This window comes from Mastigoproctus giganteus, chromosome 3, assembly GCF_048544385.1.
Source record: "Mastigoproctus giganteus isolate SK-2022 chromosome 3, ASM4854438v1, whole genome shotgun sequence".
Lineage (NCBI taxonomy): Eukaryota > Metazoa > Arthropoda > Arachnida > Uropygi > Thelyphonidae > Mastigoproctus > Mastigoproctus giganteus.
In genome coordinates this window covers 94455890-94468203 of record NC_143577.1, presented here as the reverse complement: position 1 = coordinate 94468203, position 12314 = coordinate 94455890, and the positions used below count along the sequence as shown (strand labels likewise).

The 12314-nt window shown below is 37.8% G+C and overlaps 1 protein-coding gene across 1 annotated transcript in view; it reads left to right on the top strand.

Annotated features, from left to right (window-relative positions):
* Positions 1-1592: 1592 nt before the first annotated feature.
* The window catches only part of LOC150088162 (uncharacterized), a 263728-nt gene continuing 253006 nt past the window's right edge, over positions 1593-12314 (top strand). The window contains exon 1 of the mRNA XM_090370052.1: positions 1593-1772. Coding sequence (XP_090226178.1) covers positions 1709-1772 — 64 coding nt within the window. The 5' untranslated portion in view covers positions 1593-1708. The remainder of the gene's footprint in view (positions 1773-12314) is intronic.

Below are 12314 nucleotides of genomic sequence, written 5' to 3'. Positions count from 1 at the left end.
GTAGTAAATCTGTTTGAAGATATGCGTATGTACAAATTGGTCTGCCCAGAGCTTTTTTGGGCTAGGTCAGTAGCCCTGTAATTAGTAGCTAAACTGACCGCTTTGTTGAATGGCCCGAAATACTGCCTTGCTATCAAAAAATTCGTTCTGAGTCTTCCGAAGAAGTGTGTAATGGCCAAAGGTGGTGGATGCATTATTAAATATTGTATCAAACATTTCTTTGAAACATGCAGGTGTCTGATTACTTTTAGCAATATAGTATAGTGGTCAATGTGCCCATATCAACTTAATTTGCATATTTGCAACCTGATATGTTTTGCAAGCCCTCTCAGTACTTCGTATATTGTCACCCAAATTGCTGTAATGAAAGATGGAGAATTTCATGACATGGCTGTACATGAACGATTAAGTAAAAGTTCCTGAAAATCCATTGAATGGATAATTATAATTAAAAATATCTTTATAGTCCAGCACGACGACATAGGCCACAGGAGTTTACATTTGCATCATTTTTACCATGAATGCGATCATTAACTGCATTTAGCAATCACTTGAGCTAGAACCAAATCAACTCAAAGAAGCACTCTATTGCCCTCCGGCGTGTGACCACTCGACTACTTCACCAACTTCACCCAATGTAAATAATCATACGTTTTTAACGTGAATTTTAATTTTAATGATTAAACGAGAAAGTTATTGAAAATGACGCGGATTTTGACCGTGAAAAAAATTTAACTAGTTTCAGTTAATGGCAGTTGAGACGGGAAAAAAGTGCGAGTTGTGAATTATTTGAGTTAATCGCCTCCCGAATGAAGTTTAATTCTTCTTGTAGAATGGCGTTCTTTCCACTATTTGCTAAGGCAAATTAAGTTCCTTATTATTGATTTTTCTGCTTGTGACAAAAATTCTATTGAGTGAGAGAGAATTATGTACAGTTTGTTTGTTTTCCAACACAAAAGTTACATAACTTGCTCATTCAACTACCCTTTGAGTAATCATGAAGATGCAGTCGGAATTTTAGGTTAATCTTAACTGCGTTGACCTATTTTGCTGATTTCTTCGTTCTCCTGTCCCGAATTTCGCGTCCTACAGCAATTTCCTTTTTCGATTACTCTAATGGGATCATCTTATGTAGGACATCTTTTTCTGCATCACTTACTCCACTGGAACACTACTAGAAACTGTGCTCGACAAAACGAAGATACTTCACTACCGCCTCGTGTCAGTTGAGGTCAATAACATACAACTTGGAAGCACCTTTCCTTTGTCACCCAAACATACACGTTGAACCGTCTTCGAAATACCGTTAGCGACCATGAACAAGGATCAAGTGAGCGGGGTTCTCTTCTTCACGCACGTGGAGTGACGGCTCCACGTTTGGCATGTGACTGGCACGCTGCAGCACATGTTGCGCGCCCTCCTACCCTGCTGTTTGATGTGTAAGACTACAGCTTTCCCACGGACTGCGCTCCCCCTTTTACCCCCATATCTCCTTCGCTTACTTCCGTTCCTTCTGCCCACTCACTGGCCCGCACGGAGCGAATCGTCGGTCGAGTGTTTAGGAACATCGTGTGTCAGTGCAGTTCAGTATGCCTCTTACGAACTTTGCGACCAGGCGGCTGACGGATGAACTCTGTTAATGTGCTGCTTAACGAAGAAATCGCTTGTCCGTTGCTACTCTGCCACTGCAAGACAGTGTTAAGACGTAATGAAGGAGACTGCACACCGGAAGTTGAGGCTAGCAATGAAGGGTTCTCGTCATCGGCATAAGGGTAAGAGGAAATTTAGGTTGGTTGTGAAGTTAAGTAACCAAAGTATTGAAAGCCGGTTGATATTAACGAGATCCGATTTCTATCTCCTTGTTATTTGAGAAAGTAAATTCATGTTAAACTATCAATTGTTCATTTTACTTTTATCTTTAATGGAGCGGTTCTTCTTCGGGGTGTTTCGCACTGGTGTAGATCGAGATGATTCTCATCTTAACAGCGCACTCCTGTAAACTTATAATTTTAAAGATATTTCGAAAACGTCAGCGGTTGCTTAGGAAGAAGGTTAAAAACCACTGCTTTAAATGAACTGGAACAACATATATTAATCAATTTCATTCTTCCCAACGAAAGTATTCGTCCTGTGAGTGAGAAAATGTCTGCCCACTTTTTTTATTCTAATCAGAGAGCCAATCTGTTAATTCGAGTTCAAGTTTTTAAGCTTAAGACGTCCGCAAATAACTGTCAAACTGTCATCCATCCATAATGTTCGGATGGATGATACTATTCATCGTGTCAGTTTATAATTATGCGGATGTTCATTAAGTATTTCATTATGCGGGTGCCCTACTAGGACACCCGCATAATGAAAAATTCAAAAGCGTTAAATTTAATGCTTTCTGAATTTTACTTTCCAGGGGGGGAAAATCTTTAAATTGTCATTTTGCAGTATTGGTAACGTAAATGTGGCGCGGCAGGAAGAAATATAATGCTTCTGCGTAATTGCAGACCACTCCCGCAATGTGTGTATTTGGCAAGTTGGGCTACTATTTATAGAGCAGGTGAGGATGTTGCGTGATATATTTCTAAAACTGACAATTTCTCTACTTATAATTAACATCTAACGAGATTAACGAAATAAGAACCGTACAAAGGTGGTGTTGCGATAAAACCTGTACGCGATTGATCTACATGAACTCCAATTAAAACGGGAAGTTCCCCGAGAATAGGCTTATTGCTCGTGATTGTTAGTAAACATATGAGGGACACACGTGCGAGGATGTACAGTACAAAGTTGCCAAGTCAGATGGCTGTTACAGTATGTGACGCTTGCCATTTATCTAACACTGAGTGCCATTTCGAAAGTTTGTCTGCTCGCAATCTGATGGTACTTCCAACGTAACTAAACTTTGTATGGATGCAGTTGGTTTTGAGTCCTCAATTTTGACGAAATTTTAAATAATTCTTAAGTTAATTATAGTTTAATAATTTTATAAAACATTAATTAAATGTATAACTGTAATAAAACAATTTGATCAAATATTATTTTATAGGCTATTCTTAAAGAAATAATTCCGTATGAATTACTTTTATTTACGAAATACCAAAAACTTTGTCAAAAAATCTTATCAGTGACAAAGAAACTACATATAGCCACCGGACAAAAAATTAGTCACTTGTAAGTTTTCAAATTATAATATAAAATCCCCCTCCTTTAGCATGAATCACTTCACGAATTCTTGCTGGTAGGAATTCAGTTAGACCCCATAAATGTTTAATATAAACATTAGGCCATTCTATCAGTTATGCCCATTATTGATTCGTTTCATGGACATTCGTTTTCACTTGCTGTTTAAGGTAATAGCATTTATTCCCTATAGGATTTAAATTTGGGAGTTGGTACAATTTAAATGCCCTACAATTCTCTCAAGTTCCTCTGCCAGTTTAAAACAGCAGTACCTCCGAACAGGACAATTGTCAGGAGTAGCGAAATCTTGAATATCCCTCCTATTCCGCATAGGCACAATCTGATCCTCCAGAATAATTGTATAGCCAGTCTGATTCATCCTTGTTGGTATTTCCAGTAAGTGGGGGTCTAATTCACAATAGTTAACATCTCCAAAGTATCACTGACCCACCACAAGCTAATACTTTCAGGCTGATGAAATTCCTTGTTTCTTCTGCTGTGGACTCGGTGCCTGATATCATTGGAGTATAGGCAACAGCTTCCAGTCATCAACAGTTTAGGTTTCATGGACTGTTGATGACTGGAAACTTTTAGCCTATACTCCAATGTTTTAGACTTTTAGCCCATATTAGCGTGTTTTTTTTTTTCTATGAGCAATTAACGCTGATAAAATTGATCTTTTTCAGGGGCCCGGCTCCTGTTTCGTATAAACTGAAATCTGAAATAGGAAATCAGCTGATGAGGTCTTTGGTTAACACTTTACACAAGAACTTGTGAGAAATCGTTTTTTTTTATACAAGACATTCGTCTCTGATCACAATCACTTAGCACAGACTTTCGACCACAATTTTGATTTCGACTCGCACTGTTCCTTAAACTCTTATTACTGTTCTTCTGAAACATCAGCAAATTCAACTACTTTAACAGGATGTAATTTAGACCTGCCAGATGGTAATTGCTCCTTTTTGCTACTTACTACGTAACATCTTTTCTTCGATCCATTTTCCGTGGTGGAAATTGTTTTCTTCAAACACAACTTGTATGTAAATAGAGAAACTGGTGAACCTTTTACTCTACTTTCAGTGCTATAATCAAACAAGCTGCATGTAGAACGTAGGATATTATTTGCTGTGAATTGGTGTTCAATTCTTTTGGCCGTTGTCTGTAATTTGTGTAAGGTTTTTATTTGTTATCGACTTTAAGCCCGTTTGGTTGCACTCATGAACATTCTTCGGTAATATGACAGCAACATGACACGTTCTTCCTAAGGTTGTCGTCGAACAACTTTTTACGATTCCTTGGGAAAGCATTCTCTTAATTGTTATTTGATGGAAAGACTAAAACTCATCTACCTGGGCTGGGTCGTGTCAAGGCTAAAATAAATGGATGCAAACAAAACTGTGTCCCTCCCTGGGGACGCAATAAAAATGTCTTTGCGTATATTTTGTCGCTTCTTCTGCAAATGAAATAGATCTGTGCTCTTCCTGCTGTTCCTGAGGCCGCCTCTGTGGGCAGGAACAGCAGTGCCTTACACACGCTTCTTGGTTAGACCGGGGTTCGAGCCCGTGACCACCAAATACGGAGGATGCGGAAAGGTCAGGGAATGACCACCGCATATCCCCGGAGCAATATGGCCTTAGTTGCTAATGCTCCTAAAAACCAAATAACAACAGCTGTTCCTGAAAGGTGTCGTCTGGATGCTTCCACATTTTCTATTACCACTGCTCTACACCTGGATGAGCTTTAACCATCTGAATGTTCATTCCCCGTCTAAGTCGGCGAGTAATTAGTCAATAAGATGTTTTTGACCCGTTCGCCTCTCCGCGCCCAGGTGTCGAGGAGAGGTTGAACGTCTGTCTTACAGTTTCCGTGTCATAACACATGGAGGTTGATCAACCGCTTTCCGTAGAGCGGTTTATATTTTTATGATTAAAGCACATTCAAAAGGTAAATATATTAACCTGTAATGGATTTCCCAATTTTTTTTTTTTTTTTTTTTTACATTTTTATAACTTTATACCCCTGGAGTAAGGAAGTATTTATACTGATATATGGATATGGGAGTTAGTGGACTGCGAGAGAGTTCTTGAAGTTGAGGTGGACCGCCTTGTTAAAAAGGTAGAGAAACCTTGCTTTCAGAGATTCATTCATCTAGAATGATCTTACACGAATTATCTTGTTGGAGAGATATTTTTAGAAGAATAAGTAAAAAATATTTCTTATCTTGATAAGAAAATCATATTTTTTTTGCGCCCCTGAAATTGTTAACCACCACATTCAGAGAGATCTTATGGTTTGAGCTTACTCTAAGAGTAATTTTTATGCCTCACTCTGCAATCAAGGGTGTATATGTTATAGTTTGATCCCCCCCCACAGATCCTCTCATATACTCTAGGGCCGGATTGGTGGTTTTTTTTTTGTTCCTGCTGCTCCCAACAACTTCAATACTATCTACATTACTTCAATGTCATGGCTATTAGACAATGATCAAAACGTACTGTTGGCTCGAGTGCTATCGCCGCTCAGCCACCTGGCTTAATCCATCCCTGCTCAAAGCTGTTTGGATATATCAAACTCACTTCGCTGTCGCATGTAGCGCGGTATTAAATGAAATGCTAAAAATATAGCGGTTTGAGCGTGGATGCTGAAAATGAACAGTAGCGGATTTAGCACTTTCGGGACCACAAGACATAACAGGATTGTTTCTTTTAATGATTTAATTTACATTGACATACACTGCAGACGAATGTCTCAATTTCAAGAGCTATGTTTTGAAACTGTGCTTTGAATGCAGTAATTTAAGAGCCACCACGCCTATTTCTGAGGCTTTGTACGGCTGCGCATATTTAAATCAGCAACTGAAAATTGGCATTTCGACATAAGCAATATAATTACTGTGCTGTGAGAATCTCGCCCTCAAATTAGTCCAGAGAACTAAAGCGGGCTTCAAATTTTTTCTTCAGTTGAGGATAGAACTGTCCTTTAACAAACTTCCAGTCTTCAGGAAACATTTGCCTCTTTGTTCAGTGAAGGGAAATTGAATCGAAAACCCAGGGTTTGGTTAAAAGGCAAAACTTAGCGTCGTCACACCAGTGGGAACTCATTTTCTTTCAGGTCGTAATTTTTGATCTGAATGACTTGCCATAATCTCTTCCCTCTGGATGACATTGCGGTAATAAGAAAAACTATCAATTGCCTGTGGTGTTGCACGCATCAGACGGCCATTAATTTATATTTGCAGGGAAGCTCAATATCTGGTATGATCTGTTTATTCTCTAGTTTCCGCCAGGCATATATTGGTACCGTAAAGGGTCTACGAAGTGTCCACGTCTATTCCATAACAAGACGTCAAGGTCTCTAATTACTCCACTACTAAGTGGGCAAGGTTTGTCTTTATTAAATGTATTTCATGCTTGTAATTCTTTAATTACTTGTCTGCAAGACTATCAAAAAATGTTCCAGTCAAGGGTCGCGATGATGAAACTGCTACTGCTGCACAGCGTCCTCGACCGAGCAGAGCCCAAGGTCTTTGTCCAACTGTGTGACAGGCGTCCCACGTGCACTTCCGCTGTCGAAGAAAACACATGTGCGCGTGTTTTCTTCGACGACATACTGAAGTCCCGAGAGAGAGAGCTACAATGGTCCCACATGGTGTCAGCGCCACCTCAGTGCCGCGAAGAGCGGAACACATCAATTATTCTTCATGTGGGGCGCGCCGCTCAGGAATTAGGTGTCAGTACCTGTCAGCATTAACTTCAGGGTTGCTTCGCTTTCCTTTTGAAGTTTGGCCAAAGCAAAGCAGTATTTACATTAGATTAAGGCGAATTATGGAATGAGTTTTAAAAATTTTTTTCTACTTTAAAAAGATGCGGCCTGATTCTTATAATGCAGAGAATGCAATGTCATTGCTCCATTTCTCTTGTGGTCCACTCCCGATTTACGCTCCCCGTCAAGGATTTCGTAGTTGATCTCCAATGTGTTTCGTTGTGCTGATTAATGTGGCAATTTATTTTATTTTTTTCCTTTTTAAATGCCATCTGGGCCACTTTTAGTGTAACGGCATCATAAAGCAGAAGACTGATGGCATCGCCATCAATAATTGGAGGCAACTACAAATATTTCAACCAGCGGTTACAGACTCCCACTGTTCTGTTATCTCGGAATGTACTATAAAGGCCATCTCCTGTCCTGTTAAAAAGCCATCTTTCGAAAATTATGTTACGGGGTTATTTTGAGGTCACTTTCTTTTAATCTTTCTCTTGACATTCACATTTGAAAAATTAAATGTGCAAATGGGAGCTTTGCGTAACGTTTTTTTTTTTTTTAAGATAGGCTTTTCAAATTCAAGTACGTCGCTTAATCGTTTCTCTCGCCCATTCCCGTCTCTGTAAAAGTTTAAGTTAATTTTACTGGGCCTTGGACTTTCGTCTCTCACTTGATTACTTTCTTTTTCTTGGAACAGCTATAAATTATAATTTAAGCAGTGAGGAAATAAAAACATGATATCACAAATTAAGGTTTCTGAACTCCCTTTGACTTTGTGGCTGTCTCAGTGTACAAACAGAAAATCAGTATGAATTTATAACATGACACTGGTTCCTTTAAATTCATGAGGCCCTGTATAATTGGCATTTTCTCCAGGGTAATACACACTTTTTAAACAGAACTAATCCTTTTAGAATCGTCATTCACCTTATGATGAAGCAAGCACTGGGACCCGAGGTTGAAGAATCGAGAAATTGGATATTTTAACGTAATACATTCTAAAGGATGAAAAAGAAACGAAATAAATATCTAATTCAATCATTCGCACGCCAATTGGTTTTTACATTCTGGTCGCGACACCTCCTGAAGAAAGTCATATCTTTGACTCGTGTCTAATTTTTCAGAGTATTCCGCTGAAACATTCCCCTAATCATAAAATTCTGCGGGTTAGTTTATAATCCGTTTTCTGCAAGAAGCAATGTAGTATCGAAATCCGTTTCTTGTGCAATTAACTTTACTGACTTATTTGGACTTTGTGAAGCTTTCTAAAAATCTGTTTGGATCACTTTTCCCCCCCTGTCTCAGGTCTCTTATTACCTTGGCATTTGCATGGTGTTTGCGATTTGATCGCTAGTGTTTGAGTATATTAGGTACGATCGATAATTACTTTGCTGTGCAATTTCTGTGACACCTCAGGATTATTAGGATACTTTCTGTGAATGGAATGGATGTGTGTTTTCCCTTAATTTAGGTAAAGTCTGATTCAAACCAGATTTATAGTACAAAAGAGTTATTGCTCTTTTTCAACAGATGGTTAGGCAGACCTTGCCCAAACAATAGACAGCTAGGAGTTTCGCCCCTGTGGACTTATTGTGGGCTGGACGAATTAAAAAAAAAAAAAAAAAAAATCAACCGATGTTGACGAGTTGGAGAACACTATCCGGGAAGTAACTTTCTATTGCACTTTGTGGATAGTGTAGCAGTCTGATTATGCAAAACTTCAATTGTAGCAAATGCGTTTAACTGTGATATAGTGCATGCTAAATAGCATAAAATTGCCTAATAAAGGCCAACTGAATGATGACTAACTTTATATATTAGTCGACTATCGTAGTTTTGCGCAACTGCGATACTTCCATAGTTTTCAACCACCATCTAATGGATATAGAATGTGGAGAAATTTACTTTCAAGAAGAGTGCCAATATCTGTTGCTAGGGCCGGCTTAAAGCACCAGCCGTTCCTCCGAACAGGGCTCAAATTTAGGGGGCGCAAAATTCCCCGAAAATTCACCTGATTTGCTGTAAATTTAAAGTCGGAGAGGGCGCACCAAAAAATCTAGCACAGGGCGCTGATAGACCTGGGGTTGCTTCTTTCTGTTGCAGTGGCTCTAATTGTTTGACCTTTAGATAGTGTTATCGTAATATCATTTTAGCTTCCACGATCTTCTAATACTAAGCTCTCTAGATTACTTCGTGTGGGATTATCTCAAGGAACATAGTTTCGAAAACAATCCTCATTTTCTGGAGGAATTTAAAAAAAAAACGTTACCAACATTATTGAAATCTTGCCCAATGAGACCTTATTTCGTGTTTCTGACAATGCGGACATTGACCACAAACATTTTTCAATATTTACCTTGACTTATCTTGCCGCAGTTTTTATTTGCATTTCTCATTTTCATGCAGTACCTTTTACTTGTCATGTTTTGTTTACTGATTTCCAGGACAGTGTGTAGTAGCTTAATATACGTATGGCTTCCTAGCAGTCTTTGCCTTGTGTTCTTCTCTATAAATTAATCTTATAAATAACTGTATGATATGTGATTCTTTCGAACTTCTATATGTAAATTTGTGCAAACATGGTCACGTGAAATGTGGTCGTAACTGGTTCTACACTCATACGTAATCTGTGTTGATTATGATGTATATATCTCTATACTGTTTGTTTTTCTGTAAAAAAAAAAAAAAAACCCTGAATACTCATCCCCACTGCTTGTGGTCTGTTTACTTATGATAAGAATAGAAGTGGAGATTGATAGTAAACTGTACACGTTTCAAAAGTATGTTTGCTCAGACATCTTATCACTTTCATTTTTTTTTTCTCTCTCTCTTATAATAGGGATGTTTATTTACACACTTTATCACCAACTCGAAAAAGAAAAAAAACCCCGTTTACCACCTGCGGATGTTGGTGAAGCGAAAATATGCTTCCAAGCGCAAGTTCGCTGTCCGTTGGGCGAAGCAGCTTGGTTAGTGGTTAGGTCACCGGCTGACAAATGAAAGTAGAGTTATGAAGGAACTCTATGGCTTATTGTATTACTGCTGCCAGGTAGGAGATAAATGAAGTTCAAAACTGCTTTGTTTGATAGCTAGCTTGTAATTTACCTTTTTTTTTGTCGTTAACTTTAAGTATGCTTTTCTAAAAGGTTTAATACTGAAGTCTACAAAAACAAAAGCAGAAACTGCAAATCCTGACCCCATCCAAATTGCCTAACGGCTCACGTAAACTTTATAAGCTACCTCTCCCTCGGAGGCAGACCAGGCAGTATGGTAGTTTCGCCACTCTCAATAGTCTTTTATATTTTTCGAATTTGAAGAAAGTTTATCTTGTATAACTTATATTCACGTAGTAAGCGGAGATTTTAGACCATTTTTTAAATCTTGTAGTCCTCTCGTCAACTCCTCTGACCCTACGTAATCATCCCCGAGTATAAGCAGAAATTATTTATTTATTGACTAGCAGTTGATCTGAGGCGAAAAGGGAAATTAGATTCTCTTTAATACTGTATTAGGAATTGAATATAAGGCTTTTTTGTGCATTAGGCATCGATTACTTTCGCAAAGCAGAGGAATTCTATGTAAAGGGTTTCTTTACTTTGGGCTATAGGCTAGCTAACCTGGTGCCAAGTAGAGGTGTAAGATTCTCCCCCCCCAATAAAAACACCTGGTTTTTAATACAGAAGACGTGTAAACAACCATAAAATGCATTCAATTTGAATCCAAGAGGCTGTTAAGTTAGATAACCATAATGGTAGACAAATTTGCCCACTCATCTAGGATAACTATTGTCTTTAGTTCCATATACAGACTGCAATACGTAACGTTACATTCCCAGTGGAAAGATTCTTGCAAGAACAGTCTACAAACTAATTAAATTAAGATTGCAATCAAGAAATGGCAGTTCAGTTTGCGTAGGATCGAAGGGAGCAAGTTCTTGCTCGGCTCCGCATTAGGTCAGTCACCTGACACATTCTTTTCTGCTGAGAGTGGATGTCTCACTTATGTGTGAGAACTGTCACACCATTTTAACCATTTGTCATGTTGTTATAGAATGCTTTCATTTTAGAATGGTCTTTATATGTAGTTTGGCTGAAGAAATTTTTAAACCCCTATATTTTAAATGAAGAGGTAATGTGTTAATTTATGTGCACATATCTGAATTAGTAATTTTATATTTTGTGATATATTTATTCTCTTTGATGTGATAATCTCTATAGGTTACAAATATATTTATCGCTGTTTTTATTCTGAGTTAGTGTATTATGGGCTAAGTTGTCAATCTGCTATAAAGCACTAAATAATCAAGTAGTGCTACCGAATAACTGAATGCAAGATTATTAAAATAATAAAATAAATCTGAACAAAGTGATAATGTTCTTGAGAAGGAGGCTCATGTTCTAATTAGCAATACCGGAATACGTTTGGTATCAACATAATTAGCTCTGCTTATGGCTTGGTATCATTTCTGGCCAGATGTAGGGAGAGAGAGAGAGATCCATGGGAAAACTTAATTGCTTCCTGTGATGCGTTGATTGCATGGAAAGCTTTTTTAGCTATTGGATTATAATTCTCTGCGTACATCGAAATGAAGATTATTTTCTTTCTCCGCAAACCTATCTTGGATAACGTCTTGCACGTATGAGACTTCAGTGATCAACGATTACATCTTATTCGCACATTTTACACCGTACGCGAAAGTTAATTTTCATTCCTAAACACCCTACACAAATTGGACGCTAGGTTTTATCCATTTGTAATTTAATTTTTTGTATTAAGCACATTGTCCGTTATGTAGGAAGTATTAGTATGCACAAGATATTAATGTGACATTACTGTGGCGAAACCGTATTTCTTTCAACAAAATTCTTGAAGTTGGTTATTACCAGATTGATGGAAATTGTGAAACAGAAGGTAATCATTTTGAATCTTAATGAAGTGCAGAATGGAGATGCACCATTACCATAATCTTGGATGCTTTAGGGCAGGCTATAATTATACTTCAAAAGATGCGTTCGAAAGGTTATTATAGGGCATCCACGGAATTAAAAATGATCTAAGGGTGTACCTCCCTATTATGGAGTAAATTACACTGGTCAACAAATTTTCAATATTTTTTGTTTCTTTGGAAGTATTTTTTTCATGTGCGGTGTTTAGAAATCGGCATTAAATTTTTATTTTGCTAAAGTTTTTTGAAAATATCTGTTGTCTTATATTCTGTAAAATACGATACGTAGGCATAAAAAAGAATAAAAAAAAAAAGAACATCCGCCGTACTGTTTTAATATCTTATATGAAAAGACGTTTTTTAAAAAAAAAAAAAAAAAAACTTTACAGAACAGTGTAAAATACGAAATGAATAAGTTTTTAGTTATGGA